We start from the raw sequence: 19,042 nt of genomic DNA on the forward strand, positions 1-19,042 counted from the left end.
AAACAAAAACATATGTAGGCTGAACAATATGCAAGTAAATAACCAATGGGTCAACAAATAAATTGAAAAGAAAATAATAAAATATCTTGAGACAAACAAAAATGTAAACTCGACACTGAAAATCTTTGGGACACAGCAAAGGCAGATCTCAGAGGAAAGTATAATGATACAAGACTTCCTCAAGAAATAAAAAAATCTCAAACAATCTAACCTTACATCTAAAGGAACTAGGAAAAAAAAAAAAAAAAACCACACAGGGGCACCTAGGTGGCTCAGTCGGTTAAGCACCTGACTTTGGCTGGGGTGGTAATCTCGCGGTTAGTGAGTTCGGGGCCCACGTCAGGCTCTGTGCTGACAGCTCAGAGCCTGGAGCCTGCTTTAGATTCTCTGTATTCCTCTCTCTCTACCCCTCCCCGACTTGTGCTCTCTGTCTCAAAAATAAATAAACGTTAAAAAAATAAAAACAAAGAAACAAACAATAAATCATTACCCAGACTCAACTAGAAAAAAAGAGAGGACTCAAATAAATAAAATCAGAAATGAAAGAGGAGAGACATTAAAACCAACACCACAAATATACAAAGATTATAAGAGACTACTATGGAAACTTATATACTAACAAATTGGACAACCTAGAAGTAATGGATAAATTCCCAGAAAAATACAATTTTCACGAATGAATCGGGAAGAAAGAAAATCTGAATACACTAAATACTAGTAATCAAACTGAATCAGAAAAACAAACAAACCTCAGTGCACCTGTGTGGCTCAGTCACTTAAGCATCTGACTTGGGCTCAGGTCATAATTTCGTGGTTTGTGAGTTTGAGCCCCGCTATCAGGCTCTGCACTGACAGCTCAGAGCCTGCTTCAGATCCTCTGTCTCCCTCTTTCTGCTCCCCCGGTCCCGCCTATGTCTGCATGCTCTCTCTCAAAAATAAATAAATATTCTAAAAAAAGTTTTTAAAAAAACATTCAACACAATTAAGTGGGATTTATTACTGGAATGCAAAAATGGCTTAAATCCATAAATCAATCAATGTGAATGTAGCACATTAACAAAACAAAGAATAAAAATCATATGATAATCTCAACAGATGCAGGAAAAGAATTCAGCATTCATTCATGATAAAAACTCTCAAAAAGGTAGGTATACAGGGGACATTCCTCAACATAATAAAGTCCATATATGACAAGCCAACAGCTAACACCACACTCAATGGTGAAAAGCTGAAAGCTTTTCCTCTAAGATCAGGAACAAGACAAAGATGATCACTCTTTCCACTTTCAATTAACATAATACTAGAAGTTCTAGCCATAGCAATCAGAAAAGAAAAAGAAATAAAAAGCATCCATATTTTTAAGGAATAAGTAAAATGTTACTAATGACAGATGACACAATACCATATAAAGTCTTAAAGACTCCACCAAAAACAATAAATGAACTAAGAATAAATGAATTCAGTAAAATCGCAGGATACAAAATGAATATACTGTTGTGTTTCTATAAACTAATGACAAAATGGCACAATGAGAAATTAGTCCCATTTACAACTGCATCAAAAAGAATAAATATCTAGGAATAAATTTAAACAAAGAGGTGAAAGACCTGTACTCTGAAAACTATAAAACGATGAAAGAAATAAAAGATGGCACAAATAAATGGAAAGATATTTCATGCTCATCAATTGGAAGAATTATATTGTTAAAATGTCCATACTACCCAAAGCAATCTACACATTCAAAGCAATCCCTATCAAAACACCATTTTTTCACAGAACAATTATTATAACAAATAATCCTACAATTTGTATGGAACCACAAAAAGACCCTGAATAGCCAAAGTAAACTTGAGAAAGAAGAACAAAACTGGAGATATCACAATCCCAGATTTCAAAGTACACCACAAAGCCTCAGTATTCAAAACAGTATGGTACTGGCACAAATACAGATACATGGATCAACAGAACAGAATAGAGAGCCCAGAAATAAATCCACGCCTTTATGGTCAATTTATCTTTGACAAAGAAGGCAGGAATATATAATGGGGAAAAGCCAGTCTCTTCAATAAATGACGCTGGGAAAACTGAACAGATGTGTGCAAAGGAATGAAATGGAACTTAATTATACCATACACAAAATAAACTCAAAATAGATTAAAGACCTGAAATTATAAAACTCCTAAAAGGAAAAAAACATGGGCAGTAAAGTCTTGGACATTGGTCTTGGCATTACATTTTTAGATCTCTCTCTTCAGCCAAAGGCAACAAAAGCAAAAATAAATAATTGGGACTACATAAAACTAAAAGCTTTTTTCACAGCAAAAGAAACCATCAACAAAATGAAAAGGCAACCTACTAAATGGAAGATATGTGCAAATGATATATCCAATGGGAGTTAATATCTAAAATATATTAAAAAAACTCATACAACTCAACACCAAAAGAACAATCTCATTAAAAATAGCTATAGTTATCTGAATAGACATTTTTCCAAAGACATACAGATGGCCAACAGAAACACCAAAGAATGTTCAACCTCACTAACCATCAAGGAAACGAAAAGCAAAACAACCTCACATTTTTCAGAATGGCTAGTATCAAAATAACAAGAAACAAGTGCTGGTGAGGATGTGGGGAAAAGGGAACCCTTGTGCCCCTATGTTGGTGGACATGTAAATTGGTGCAGCCTCTATGGAAAACAGCATGGAAGTTCCTCAAAAATTTAAAGATAGAAATACCACATGACCCAGTAATTTCACTTCTGGATATTTCTCCAAAGAAAATGAAAATACTAATTCAGGAAGATATATGCACTTGTACATTTATTGCAGAATTATTTAAATAGTGAAGATACAGAAGCAACCTAAGTATCCATCAATAGATGAATATATAAAGAAGATGTGGGACACAGACACACACTCACCCACACAAGAATATTACTCAGCCATAAAAAAAAAAAAAAAACAAAAATTTGCCATTTGCAACAACATGAATGGACCTAATGAATATTATGTTAAGTGAAATATGTCAGACAGAGAAAAAAAAATGCCATACGATTTCACTTCTGTGTGGTGGACCATAAAAAAAAAAACAAAAACTGAAAGAGTTATAAATACAAAGAACAAAAACTGGTGATTACCAGAGAGGAGAAGATAAGGGAGATGGGTGAAATAGGTACGAGAGGTTAAGAGGTACAAACTTCCAGTTATAAAATAAGTCAACCACAGGGATTTAAAGTACAGCATAGTCAATACAGTCAATTATAGTGCAATAAGTGATGACAGATGGTAACTACACTTATCATAGTAAGCACTGTATGATTTATATAAATGTTTAAATCATTATGTTGTACGCCTGAAACTCATAACATGTCAACTATATTACAATTAAAAATAAATGTCTTAGGGGTACCTGGGTGGCTCAGTCTGTTAAGAGTCTGAATCTTCATTTCATCTCAGGTCATGATCTCACTGTTATGAGATTGGGCCTCGCACTGGGCCTGAAGCCTGCTTAACATTCTCTCTCTCTCCCTCTGCCCCTCCCCTACTCACACGCAAGCACTCTCTCAAAAGTGAAATAAGTATATAAAAAAAATGTTTTTAAAGCTTTACTAACATTTACCACACCACGCTAGTACATGTACATTAGTTATTAATAATTGTGCACACACATATGTTCAAACAATTTCTACAGGTAAGGAATAAAAAGTTCAGAGACTGCTGGCCTAGAGATATCAAATATATAAAACGCTTTTCCATAACATAATATAGTAAAAGAACAATAGAAGGCTCTATAGAGGAGCTTCCCCAGAGGAGAAAGGGTGAAATTTGATTCCCTGACATGCCCTGAAAAGGTAAACAAGAATTAGACAACTGGAAAGCCCAGGGAGAATTCTAAATAGAGAAGACCTAATGAGCAAAGGCAAGGAAAAGAAAAATACTATAGCATTTATGAAGAACTACAAATGGGTTCATTGTTGCTGGAACATCAACTGTGAACCAAAAATGGTAATTAGTGAGGTTGGAAAGATATATGTGGAGCAGCAGAGGCCCTTCTACATCATATTACGGAAATCCAACCATACACCCTTAACCATTGGTTCTTAGTCAAAGTTATCTGAAACACCACCCAAAATCATTTTTGTGGATGAATTAATTTATTAACTCAAACATCAGCGAATCTATGTACTACCCATTGATTATTTCAGCTACCATATCAACAGAAAGAATGATGAATCACAGCTACCACACCAGTTAATCGTATATGACCTAGAGTCTTTCTAAGAGAGAACTCAAAAAGGAAGATGGGGAAGCGATGGGAATAATTCAGTTAATTACAACAGACAAATACACAAAGACAGAAAGTAGATGAGTGGTTGCTAGGGCCTGAGGGAGGGGTGAATGGAGAATGACTGCTGATGGGTACGGGGATTTCTTTTTGCAATGATAAAAATATTCTAACATTAAATATTGGTGACAGTTTGACAACTCTGTGAGTATACTAAAAACCACTGAATTGTATACATTAAAAGGGTAAAATCTTATGGTATGATGATAATGAGGTATTAATGATACCTCAATAAAGCTGTTATAGGAGGAGGAGTGTCTATTGGATAGCAGTCCATCTGCCACAGGTATGTACATCAAAGAGAGATTAACAGCACTGATACCAAAAATATTTAATTTAGCAATTACAAGGTAACTAATTTATGAGCGCATTGATTAAGATAACTACAGTCTAGGGGTGCCTGGGTGGTTCAGTCAGTTAAGCGTCCAACTCTTGATTTCGACTCAGGTCACGATCTCTCCGTTTGTGGGTTCAAATCCTGCATCAGGCTCTGCGCTGAAAATGTGGAGCCTGCTTGGAATTCTCCCTCTCTCTCTCTCTCTCTCCATGCCCCCTCCCCACCTGCTCATGCTCTCTCTCAAAATAAACAAACAAAAAAAAAAGAAACGTAACTACACAGTCTCCAACATATAAATGTGTTGTATTCTAGAAATTATTCATTTTCATTCATTCATTCATTCATTCATTCATTCATTCCTATAAGACAGAGAGAGAGAGAGAATGAATGGGGGAGGAGGAGAGGGAGAGGGAGAGGGAGAGGGAGAGGGAGAGGGAGAGGGAGAGGGAGAGGGAGAGGGAGAGGGAGAGGGAGAGGGAGAGGGAGAGGGAGAGGGAGGGAGAAAGAGGATTTTAAGGAGGCTCCAAGCCCAGCAGGGAGCCGAACACAAGGCTGGATCTCACGACTGTGACCAAGATCATAACCTGAGCCAAAATCAAGAGTTGGATGCTTAACTGACTAAGCCACCCAGGAGCTCCTAGAAATTACTTTTTTTTTTTTTAATGTTTGTTTATTTTTGATAGAGCACAAGCAGGGGAGGGGCAGAGACAGAGAGGGAGACATAAAATCTGAATCAGGCTCCATGCTCCAAGTGTCAGCACACAGCCTGACTTTGGGCTTGAACCCACAAACCAGGAGATCATGACCTGAGCCAAAGTCAGACACTTAACCAACTGAACCACCCAGGTGCCCCTAGAAATTACTTTTAAAGTCAGTGATTTTCAACCACGAATCCATGAATTACTTTAAACAAAAATAACTTGGGCAAAAAACATTTCAAAGAGCAAGTAGTTTCAAACTCTGAACACATTTTTGTATATCAACATTTTAAGCACTATTTAGAATTCCAGGCTATAGAGGGCATTAACTGTTTTGCCTACCTGCATCACTGACTACCCTTTATTTTCTAACAGCTTGTGACAGATACATTTCTGCTCATCAAAAAAAACACATGATTTTATACATTTCCCAGCCCCCCCTGCAGTTAGGCAAGACCCCGTGACTAATTCTGTATCATGGGCCATAAGCTCTGTGTAACTACCAGACTAAAGCACTGACAACTTGTGCATAACCCTAAGGGCTCTCCCATTCCCTGCTGAAGCAACTGTGGAGGCTCCATGCAGAGATGGAAGATGAAAATAGTCTGGATTTTGAGTTATCACATGGGCTACCCTAGAGAGTTATCACTTGAACTTGTAGTCAACTTTGCATGAGCAAGAAATAAGATCTGCTGTGTAAAACCCCTGGGATGTGGAGTTACTACTTCAGTACTGCCTAGCATATCCAAAACTACAGCTCTTTCAATGTTACATCTATGTAGTTATGGTGCTGCTGGCCACATGCTATGGTCTAGAAATATTTATTTGATCCAGCCTCATTATTCCAGGCTAACAAAAGTCAATCTTAAAATTTCTGTTGTACTTCTTGGGAAAACATGTTCTCTCTCTGCTGAAGCTAAACTGATAGGATATAATCTTAGATTTACCATGTGAGAAGAGACTACTTGGGAATTAAACCAACAGAAGAGGAAAGCAAAACCAAGAGAAGAGAATTCTTAACATTTTCCTGAGTATCCAGATCCCTGAACTTTTCAGTCACATTAATAAATTCCAATCTGAGTTGGGCTTCTGTCTCTTAAAATAATTATGGCTACCAGAGGTTACCCATAAAAGTCGTAACACAGCTTAAACATAGCATAAAAAACATTAATTTAAACTCTAGCTCCTGGGGGCACCTGGAGGGCTCGGTCAGTCGGTTAAGTGTCCGACTTCAGCTCAGGTCATGATCTCACAGTTTGTGAGTTCGGAATCTGTGTCTCCCTCTCTTTTTGCCCCTCCCCCGCTCATACTCTTTCTCTCAAAAATAAACAAACATTAAAATAAATAAATAAACAAACTCTAGCTTCTGGGAGGAAGAGCATATATATAGAAGAGGGAAGGGGAAGAAGAAAGTAATAATTACTTTTATCTTTTGCAATGCAAGGTTAGTCCTAAGCAATTTTTTTCATCACTCTTGCCATTCTTTATGTAAAAGTCACCCGTCTATAGCAACTCTTCCCAAACCCCACGTATAAAGAGCCCACAGAAACCGTACACAAGCCACTAGGCTCCATCCAAGCCAACCCTGCCACTAGAAAAACTAAAGCATGGTCCAAAATGTTTTGCTTGTATTACACCAAATCAAAACTTCTATTCTAGGAAAACATAAGTTCTGGAAGAAGACACAACAAACTCTTAATTATACTCACTTCTAGGGAGAGGGGCTGGGAAAGGACTTGAATTTAAATGTGTTACAATAGTCATATGCTATTTTTATAATTTTTTCAAAAAATTAATGGTAACAACATAAAGAATGTATTCCCTTCAAAGCAGCTGATCTTTGAAACTTCTAAGAAAACAGTGTAAAGTCAGCAAAAATTCATAAACAAGTGTGAATGATTAGTAAGTCCCATAAATCCCTGCTTCACATTTTTAACATAATATGCTTATTAGCTCAAATAAATCTCAGAGTGGCTTGTCTTAAACATGTTAAGTGTAAAGCATTTAGGTTGTTTCTCAACTGAAGATATTTTACGCAATTCATCACTCTCAAGAAATCTATCCTTAACTGTCAGTTCCCCTAGGCTATTCTTTTTCACAAACTTCGAACAAAACCAGAGATTCCAAAAGTAACCAATTATGATAGCAGGCTATATGTAAGTCACATTTTTGAGTAGGGTGCTGTAAATTAGGAGTTAACTGAAACACAAAGTTTTATACACATGCAATACATATCAAAGAAATTAAAATAGATGTCACAGGTATGCTGATGCTTTGTTTTGATATATGTGTGTTTCACCCATGTTTTCCAACTACCTTGGGATCTAGCACTCTAGAAACAGAAGAATGAACATTTCTCCTTCAGCGGTCAGACAAAGCTTCTAAATTTAATGGGCTTCTCCAAAACTTATGGTATTCCATATATATACTAATGATATATGTAATATTAAATATAATCACACTACTTAAATTTAAATTCCCAATTTTAATCTTTTTTATCCATTTTCATGTTTTTATTTATTTTTGGTTTTAGGGAAAATTATAGAATATTTCAAATAATGTCTCGAAATTTTAATTCACTTTTATTAAAACTACATATTACAGTTAAATGACAGAGTATAAGATATCCCAAAGATTATTAAAGGCTGAAAATCACCTCTATACATTTTCAACCACCTCCCAATGAGAAGCTGAGTTCCAATCCTTATTTAACAGGAGACCAATATCATATTTATTGTAAAACGGGATACAACTCATATTATTTCTTCTGGCAGAAGCATAGTATTAGATACCTGAGACTGATCAGCATCCCTCTTCTTAACTGCCCCTTCTCCCCGCAATCTAACAGTTAACATGCTTGGGAGCTGCCAGATTAATTGAAATGACCCTATTTATGGGCCTGAATTAAGTGATCCAGAGATAGAAACTGAATCTCACTGAGCCAAAGAGTTTTCTTCCTAGAATTTCCCAAGGTCTTGGGACCTTGAGGCCAGTATGAGAGCTGAATATCTGACACATAAAACTGGCACTGCTGGTGAGTGTATTTCCTGCTATACAGAGAAAGCCAGTCTGACTGAAAGAATGGAGGCAACCCACCAAAAGAAGCCAAAAACAAAAACAAAACAAAAATTTTTTTGGAGAAAAAGAAGAAAACAAAGGGCTCTCTGAATGTGTTTCAGATACGATTTTACCCCTGTGACCTAACTACTTTCCAGGCCTTCCAGCAACTTGACTATTCAACCTCCTCTTGAACTCAATTAAAAAGTAAAATCAATAAAAGGTATCAATAAATAATTCAACAAATTTCTCATTATACTCATCATTCAAACTGGGTTTTCCATCACTTACAAACATGAATCTTTCCTTATACAGTGTAAAATTAAACATAAAAGATACCCACAGACAAAATGAAGTTGTATACCCTTACCTTCCACCATCTAAAAAGATTAACTCAAAATGGATCAAAGACCTAAAAGCAGGAGCTAACACTACAAAACTCTTTTAAGAAAAAATAACAGGAAAGCTTCATGACACTGGATTTGGTAATGATTTCTTGGGTATGACACCAAAAGCACAGGCAATTAAAGAACAAATAACTTGTACATCAAAATGTAAAACTTGTGCATCCAAAGTCACAACCAACAGAATGGGAGAAAGAATTTACAACTCATATATCTGATAAGGGGTTAAAATACAGAAAATATATTTGAACACCTAAAACTCAGTAACAAAAAAAAAGTAATAATTTGATTTAAAAATTGGGACAACATACACACACATACATACAATGGAATACTATTCAGCCTTAAAAAGGAAGAAAATTCTAAACATGCCCCAACATGTATAACCCTTACATTATGGTAAGTGAAATAAGCCAGTCACAAAAAAAGCAAATATGATTTTACTTATGAGGTTCCTAGAGTAGTCAAATTCATAGAAACAAAAAGTAGAACTGCAGGGGCTGTGAGAAGGGTAAAATGGGGAGTTGTTTAACAGGTATAGAATTTAATTTTTCAAGATGAATTAAGTTCTAGAGATTGGATGCATAATGGTATGAATACACTTAATGCAGTTCAAATGTACACTTAAAATGAGTAAGATGGCAAATCATATGTTAACTACATTTTTACCACAATTTAAAAAATTAAATGTAAAAAAAACAGCGGGGGGGGGGGGGGCGGGCACCTGGGTGGCTCAGTTAGTTAAGCATCTGACTCTTGGTTTCAGCTCAGGTCATGATCTCATGGTTTGTGAGTTTGAGCCCCACATAGGGCTCTGTGCTGACAGCATGGAGCCTACTTGACATTATCTCTCTCCCTCTCTCTCTGCCTCTCCCCTGCTCGCTCACTCTCTCTCAAAAATAGATAAACTTTTTTAAAAAATAAAAAAAGGGGGGGATTACTACAAGTGATATTACAACAAATTCTGCATATTATATATTTTTTAAAGGGACATGCTTCATTCTCATTTTTTACACCTCAACCAATGACAGATGCTGAAATACATAAATGACTAGAAGAAATAAAAGGACCTATTTATGAAAGGCATAGGGAAAGAATCAAGCTTCAAAGATGTGAAAGGTTTACCTTAGTATCTATTCTCATTTCTTTAATGCCAGTTTCTACTTTTGCTTTATCTTTAGCATATCAAGGGTACACAGTACCTAAAATGTGAATGGGGCTATACTAGCCTCAGCTTTATAGTTTATACCCAAAGAATATATGCAACAATTCACTGCTCTTTAGGCATAATAATGGATTATAGGCAACTGCAGATCTTTCAGAAGAATATTTTCAGGGATGTTCAAGATAGAAAAGAAAGAAAAATTACTTTATTTTTTCAATTTAGACTGAGGCAGGAGGAGGAGCCTGCCACCAAAGATTTAAGTATTACACTTTTCAAAGAAATTCTGTTCTGCTCTTCTGTTTCCCTTCTAAATATCAGATTCTTAAAAGACAACTATAGTAACACCTGCATAGTCTAGATTCAAATGAGCAGTTAAATGTCTGATTTACCTATATTTGATACAAACAGGATAATGAAATAAAAATTTTACCTCATTTTAATCACTGCTACATAATTCAAATGGCACAAAAAGTAATTTGGAAATGAAATTATTCAAGGCATTATGAAAGAGCCAAGAGATTAATGAAGTGATCTAGACAGGCAACACCATTAACAACCAACTTACTTTTTTTAGTTCTTTAAACAATAAGGTCTTTAAATCCTTTTCATTAGAAAGCTTACTATTAAAATATTCAATACAACTGGTTTGAACTTTCTATCCTAAGACTTTTGTGTTTCACTTGTTAGGTTCTGCTTCATCATTTAATCAAAACAAAAACACAAAAACACCTAAAACACTTTAATACAAAAATCAAGAACAGGGATTGTGATTCTCATTAAGGTGATGAGCCTGAGTTTCTTTAGTTGTAAAATGAATCATTTCACATTGATTGAATCATTCCTCAACAGTTCACTGTTGGATGCTTGCTATAGGAAAATAAAGAACTTAAAATTGCAAAGGTTATCACAGATCATCAAACTCTTGTGAAGATTAAATGAGGCAGCAGCATATATAAACTGAAAATGACACTCAATCCAGTTGTTAAAAATGTAGGTTAGTAGTTTGGTGGATAATTAAGTTGAGGGGCTGGAAGCAGGCAGCAACATTTTAGGTATAACAAAATGAAATGAGACAAAAACAGACCTCTATGGCTCATTAAAAAAACAAGGTAGGATAAGAGAAGAATGACAATCAAAAAATAAAATATCAAAAAACTAAAATATGCCAATGATAACTACATGAAGTCCAATCCAAACATATCAAGAAAATATAGTTACATGACATTAAAGAAAAGGCTCTCCAACCGCTATGGTGTTTGCTCTCTAAGTCATCAGGAGAAAAGAATTAACACAGTTAAGGAAAATATTAAAGGCAAGAATCAGAGAGAACTAAAGTAACCTTATGCTACCCCTAACTACAATTTATAATAGATTATGGGAATCATAACAAGTAAAAACGATTTATCTTAGGGGTGCCTGAGTGGCTCAGTCGGTTAAGCCTCCGACTGTGGCTCAGGTCATGATCTCAGGGTTCTTCAGGAGTTCAAGGCCTATTGGGCTCTCTGCTCTCAGCACAGAGCCTGCTTCTGATCCTCTGTCCCCCTCTCTCTCTGCCGCTCCCCCACTCATTCAGTTCCTCTAAGATAAATAAACTAAAAAAAAGTATTTGTCTTAAGTTCTCTTAATTAAAAAATCAAACACTTTCTACATGAGGTTTAAAAAACACTGAAAAGTATTCTTGCAAAGGAAATGAAAATAAACAGGGCTTCTTGACAGGTTTTGTTTTTTGTTTTTGTTTTTTTACTTTCCGTAATGAAAAAAACATTTTCTTAAAAGAAGGACTTCTAAGGTGTTAACCTTTTTTTTGAATCTGTTCTTATTTTTATGGAAAACATACAACTAGACCTAAACTTATGAAGTACACAATTTAATTTACATTTTAATCAAATTTCTGTAACTATTACATTATAAATAGATATGTTAGTTGTAAAAACTATGTTATACAGTTTCCAGATAATTTATTATTGTCTTTACTGTCTCAGAGTACCACTGAGACCCAAAGATGTTTCAGTGGTACTAGGCACTGGTGATAGGAAAAAAAAAAACTCCTCAATAGAGAATTATTCATTCTCTCTATGCTGAAGCAGCATAATATACCATCTACAGCCCTGACTCTGCAGCTACTTTGAAGCCAACTAACTATTCACCTCTCTGTAACTCAGTTTCCTATCTTTAAAATAATAACTGAAATCTCACTGGGTTTTTATGAAAATAAAACCTATTAGTATGTACAACAGCAATAGAATAGTGCTAACAAAATAAATGCTATATAAGTGTTCAGTAAATACCAAAAACAAAGGCTTGCTCTGTGCCAGGCACTGTTCTAGAAGCTAGGAAATAAGCAGTACACAGAACAAACAAAAATCTCTCTCTTCTGTCAAGTTTTACATTTTAGTAGGTGATGACATTCTAGAATTAAGAGGCACAGTGGGGCGCATGGGTGGCTCAGTCAGTTACGTATCCGACTTCAGCTGGGATCACGATCTCACGGTTCTTGAGTTCAAGTCCCGCATTTGGCTCTGTGCTGACAGCTCAGAGCCTGGAGCCTGCTTTGGATTGTTTCTCTGTCTCCTGCTCTCTCTGCCCCTACCCTGCTCATGCTCTGTCTCTCTCTCAAAAATAAACATTAAAACAAAAATTTTTTTTAAATAAGAAGCACAATTATGTAGCCAATAAATCATCTCATACAGGCACCTATATGTGTGGGTATGTATGTATTGTGTGTGTGTGTGTGTGTGTGTGTGTGTGTGTGTGTGTGTGTATTTTTTTTTTTTTTTTAACCCGGGCAGGCTCAGTGGGGATTGAAAGGAATAAAAGAATTTCCACAGGAATGGGGCGCCTGGGTGGCGCAGTCGGTTAAGCGTCCGACTTCAGCCAGGTCACGATCTCACGGTCTATGAGTTCGAGCCCCGCGTCAGGCTCTGGGCTGATGGCTCGGAGCCTGGAGCCTGTTTCCGATTCTGTGTCTCCCTCTCTCTCTGCCCCTCCCCCGTTCATGCTCTGTCTCTCTCTGTCCCAAAAATAAATAAACGTTCAAAAAAAGAAATTTAAAAAAAAAAAAAAAAAAAAAGAATTTCCACAGGACTGAATTCTATGAAGAAAGTTCATCTAAACCCCAAAATATGGGCAATAGTTCCTCCTGCCTCTAGCCAGATGCCACTAACAGGGTTTACTGTATTCAACAGTTGATCAAAAACACAGAAGAGACCAAAGCAGTAGAGAGTTAAACAATGGCCAACCAAAGAATAAACGTAATCTCTACTTTCATCAAAAACAGTACTAAGATGAGCTCCCTAGGTTCTTCTGAGACTAAACAGAGTGACAAAGAACAGTGATGAAGAGGCATGAGAAAGTTAAGATTAAATATAAAATAGAAACCGGTTTTATTTGGATTATTCTATACCTAAGCCTACCCTAAATATTTAGGACAGCTCTTAGTAGAACAACTTCATCACAATGATGTACATAACAAAAACTCTAGTATGGATAGAAAGCAGTACTTTGTCAAAGTTTCAGCATATGAGCAGAGATCCTAATTTCTAAACTAAATTGAAACACAGATCATTCAATTATTTATTCTTCAACTTATATCCACTCAGCTCTAGGAGGACCAGTTATGTAGGCCAGGCTTGGCATTGGTACACAACATAAGATCAAAAGGAATTGGGAGAGATTTCTGTTCTAGTTAAAGTAAGAGTAGCTGTTAAGCTTCTGTCGTCCAATCTATTTCTCTTCCAGTATACCACACTGCCATATCTGAACCAAAAAGGAATGGTCTGTGGAAGTAGAGGAATACAATTTCATAGAACAATCTCTATGATGGAACTTAATACTGTAATTATCTTTACTAGAAAAAAATGATATATATCTATCATGTACATACAGCTTCATTTTTTACTAAAGAAATTTTAATCTCTGCCATACAAATACAATAGTGTAAGTTTATTAAAAGAATGACCGATTTCATTTTTTTATGCCTGCAAACAAAAAAACATTCTACCAAGTAATCTGATGTCACCATATATCATCACTCAGAATGGAGATGACTCAATTATCTGTAACTGATGTACAGGACAAAAGCAAAAGAAAAAAAATTAGATTTCTTTACAACTTATAGAGCCTATTGACAAGTCCCTGAGACAGGCAGAGTGACCTTCCTCTAGGAACTCAACTTCCTCAACGTTAATACTTTGCTAAGGGTAAAACACAATCTTAGCTTAACATTATCCCAACCTCCAAGATCCTGTAAGTCTCCTTTAACATATAAAAATTCCTTTGGAAACTTCTTTTATCTCCATGCCCCAAGTGACATGTTAGCAATCATCCTCCAAGCATAGGGCCCACTAATATACATGTGAAGGGTCTCATGACTAAAGTTTTACTAGACAGTAATAAATCACCTTTTCCTAATAACAACTAGCCCCTCAAGTTCCTACAAACCTTGCTTCCAAATTCCTTAGAGACTTACACTATTCCTAACCCCCTTCCAACTTGAAAGGATGTAAGTCACTCCTCACAGACAAATAAGAGGGGGAAGAGGAAAATAAACTAAGGGTACGAAAGGCTAAAAAATTTTAATCTTACAATATATCTAAAATATAAATGTATAACATTCTGAATATAGTTATTTAGGAGGGGGGGAAGCTGCCTCACTATAAAAGAAATTGCTTCAAAAGGTAGCGAAAGAGTTTTTCCCATTAGAGAGGAAATAAACAAGGCAAACTTCTTCCCTTTGGACAAAACAGATACTATAAAGAGCATGTAAATGATAATTCAATCATTTACTAAGTATTCAGCCAAAGAAGCAAATCTCAATGTAGAGAGAGGAAAGGGAGTCAGTGGTTTAAGTTACACATGCCTCTTCCCAATTCTACCTTACTGGAATTCCTCAACACCTTCCAATAATCCTGTCTTTGTTGAAAAGCATTACACTGGAGAGCCACTATTAAGATGGAGATGTGCCAAATTTCTTTAGTGTGCTGGTAGAGAAGAAAGATGCAAATCACTGATCTAGAGTATCTATACGTAATAAAGCTTACTGTCTCCTACAAAATTGTATTTTCCATATCATGTAATTGTGGGTTCTAGCCACCCTTGCTTCATTGAAAATTATAATGGTTATCAGTCACAAAACAGAAAGGCTAACAAATCTGCCATTTGATTAGCCCTATTACTATAGTAAAACCTTGGCCTTCCTGAAACCCGAGTCCAGTTATTCTAGACATCCAGATTGTTGAAGTTCTACCTTATAAATACTAATTTTCAAAAAAAATTTTTTTAATGTTTATTTATTTTTGAGAGGGAAGGAGGGAGGAAGGGAGAGAAAGAGGGAGAGAGAGAGAGAAAGAGAGACAGAACACGCACACACATGCGTGCACGTGTGGGAAAAGAACAGAAAGAGAGGGAGACACAGAATCCGAAGCAGGCTCCAGGCTCTGGGCTGTCAGCACAGAGCCCAACATGGGGCTTGAACTCACAAACCACGAGTTCATGACCTAAGCTGAAGTTGGGATGCTTCACTGATTGAGTCACCCAGGCACCCCTAAATTACCAATTTTTATTTTATAATTTGTAACAGAATTTTCTTTTGAAATATGTCATCTTCTTTGCTTAAGAACAAATGTTTTAAATTACAAAAATAATACACAACCACTGAAAAAACTTCACTATTTCAAAAGTCTAAATAAAAAATGGAACTTCCTTTTCCTACCAATCCCCCACTCCCATTCCCTAGGGATAACCACTATAAAACAATTTGGAGTGTATCCTAGACTTCTTCAGAAAATATACAACTTTTATACAAAACTGTATACATACACACGAGTAAAGAAGGAGATCTTGCTGTACATTCAGTTCTACAATTTGCTTTTTACACTGATGGACTGAATAGTCTTTTAAGTTTATCCTGCTACATGTGATTTATTTAAACTGCTTATTCCATAGTATTTTTCATCATTCCCTTACTGACAAGGTGCTTTTATGTTGGAAACACTGTTTTCATCTGTTTTTTTGTAGTATGTTGAACTCTTCCCTTATTGTCACTTCAAACTGTCATCACTACGTTGCCTGTAACATTTCTTATCCTCACTTCCATTGGAAAACTTGGGAACCAGACAACTTACTGTGCTAGAAATGAGATCAAATTGAAAATTAAATGAGGGAAATTTTTCATTGTTCACATGTGATTACTTTTTATTGCTATTTTAACCTCTCAGAGGTCCTTAATGCTTCTTGATTTTGGGTAAAGAATTCTAGATTCTGGATAAAGTTCCCAGATCATAACTTTTGGACAGGTGAAATATTATCATTATTTTTATTAACATCTTAGTAGGTTTGCTGGTTCATATTTTCATATGGAAAATACCTTGTTTAAAAAAAAAAACAAAACAAAACAGGGGCACTTGGGTGGCTCAGTCAGTTAAGCGTCCAACTTCAGCACAGGTAATGATCTCACATCTCGTGAGTTCAAGCCCCACACAGGCTCTGTGCTAACAGCTCAAAGTTTAGAGTCTGCTTTGAATCCTGTGTCTCCATCTCTGCCCCTCCCCCCTCATGCTCTGTTTCTCTCTCAACAACAAAACACAAAAACCAGAGGAAATGAATGGGATCAGTACATTAGCATGACGCCACTATGTTAGCAAATGTCATTATAATAGCATATCATTATAAAAATACTGTAAGTAATCTATTCATCATACTACTCTATTCCATCCCTATAACCAGTCAGTAGTTACATACACCACTACTACTGTAGTAGATATATGTGGTTTATCACTCAAATATCCCCTAATCTTTTGCCACCCACTTAAATTTCTTTAGGGTAACTATCCTCCCCCTTCACTAGCTATAAGTCAACCTAAGAGTATTCCTACCTCTGAACTGTTCAGGAGAAACATATAACCTCACTAGGTTTAGCATGATAAAAGATGACCTTCACTGGAGTTTCTGGAAAAAAGAAGGTGGCACAAGCTTACACTCTGCTTTCCTTCCACCCCCCCCTTCTTTCAATTTCTTCTTTCTCCCTTTTCCTTCCTCTCTCCTTCCCCAAATGCACAACAGAAAAGACCATCATTCCCTGGAATGTGGAGGTATGAAGATATGAAATCTAGAGCTAAAGGGGCAGGAAGGATAGTACTGAATGGAAACTGAAGATAAAAGCAACAAGGGGAAGCAGAGCCAAGAAATGGTGCCTGGACACATTTGATCCCTGAATCAAAATATACCTGAATTTTTTTTCTAATTAAAAATGTATGTTTATTTATTTATTTATTTTGAGAGAGAGAGAGAGGAGAGATAATGGGGTAAGAGGCAGAGAGAGAGGGAGAAAAAGAATCGCTAACAGGCTCCACACTGTCAACACAGAGATCTAAGTGGGGCTCAATCTCACCAACCATGAGATCATAACCTGGGCCAAAACCAAGAGATGGACGTTTAATGGACTGAGCCACCCAGGCGCTCCTAAATATACCTAAATTTTTTAGTCACGTGTGCCTGTTTTAGTCACGTGTGCCTGTGACTTTTCTGTCACTTGCAACATAAGGAACCCTAAACCTGCTGGCTAGAACCTTATACTGGGGTCTAGTCTTTGAGACTTTAAGCACCGTTTTTATTAAGTTCTACCAAAACTATTTGTCAAGGTGTAGTCTCACAACAATTTTCCACCTGAACAAAACCTTAAGATAAATTCCATCTGTTTTATGGCTAAAGCTTTCCCTTTAAAACTATTATCTTCTAACACATACTCCAACATTACTTTCATAAGAAATATATTATCTGATTTTTGACAGAAATTCAGCTCCGCACACTCAATTTCCACGTTCTATAAACTCTGAAGAACTGAGAAATTGAAGAAATCTTCAACGCTTTTGAAAGATTACTAGAGCAAAATTACAGGGGAAAGCATATTACTCAGGAATTTCTTTTTCCTGGCATTTTGCTTCCTGATTTTAGCATTTTACGTATGTTTCTGGAATATCTACGGCATGATCTAGCTAGCCAATATTCCTAAATAATTCCAATTATTTAATTAAATTGATTAAAACAAATTGGTTATGGGGCACCTGGGTGGCTCAGTTGGTCAAGCGTCCAACCTCAGCTCAGGTCATGATCTTGCGGCTAGTGGGTTTGAGCCCCGCGTTGGGCTCCGTACTGCCGTCTCAGAGCCTGGAGCCTGCTTGATTCTGTATCTCCCTCTCTCCCTGCCCCTCACCAGCTTGCACTCTCTTTCTCTCAAAAATAAATAAATGCTAAAAAAAAGTTTTTTTTTTAAAAATCAGTTACCTAATTCAATCTAATTATGACCCAAAAAATCCACAGAATTTACACTGATCTATCCGTTTAAAGATATAACTTCATTTCTGAGAACTGAAAAAAAATTATAACTTACCTCAATTGTTTCGCATAGTTCTGTTCAATTTCTATCCTCTCTTTAACAAATTTGGCATATCTTTCCAAGAAGTCAATTCCCCATTGTGTATGCTTGTCTAAGCTGTCGAACTGATCCTAGAAAGGGAAGGTAAAAACACATTGAAAAGTCTAAAATTTTATCCACAAATATTTTAACCAGCTTCTGATATTTATTCAGAGGCGCTTCTCTGTTGGTCTCCACTCACCTCATCCTTTAAGATCTACATAGAAGTAGGTTACAAATGCTAAATTTCTTAGAATGCTAAATTTCTTAGCATAAATCATAGAGCTTTATGTCTGAATGCCTTTACACATGTGGTTTCCTCTGGATGCAACACTCTCCCCTGGTCACCTTTTTTACAATTTACTCTTATTCCTCCTCTGAGATTTAGTTCAGGCACCGTGGCTTCCAGAAAATGGTCCTAAACTCTCAGACTGGGGTATATTGATCTAGGGGTCCCCAAGGCTCCCCTAAAAATTACTCTTTTAAAAGTTATTTAAATTCCAGCTAGTTAACACACAATGTAATTATTAGTTTCAGGTAGACAATAGTCATTTAACTCTTCCATGCATTACGTGGTTCTCTTCACAAGTGCATTCCTTAGTCATCTATTTCACCCATTCTCCC

The 19,042-nt window shown here is 36.3% G+C and overlaps 1 protein-coding gene across 1 annotated transcript in view; it reads right to left on the minus strand.

Moving 5' to 3' along the window:
* FNBP1L (formin binding protein 1 like) overlaps positions 1 to 19,042 on the minus strand; it is a 72,226-nt gene that overhangs the window by 42,474 nt on the left and 10,710 nt on the right. The window contains exon 2 of the mRNA XM_047082316.1: positions 18,395 to 18,510. Within this exon, the coding sequence (XP_046938272.1) occupies positions 18,395 to 18,510 (116 nt within the window). The remainder of the gene's footprint in view (positions 1 to 18,394; positions 18,511 to 19,042) is intronic.

The sequence above is a fragment of the Lynx rufus genome, unplaced genomic scaffold, assembly GCF_022079265.1.
Source record: "Lynx rufus isolate CCGP_SWC_20201006 ecotype Redwood Valley unplaced genomic scaffold, mLynRuf1.p SCAF_2, whole genome shotgun sequence".
Lineage (NCBI taxonomy): Eukaryota > Metazoa > Chordata > Mammalia > Carnivora > Felidae > Lynx > Lynx rufus.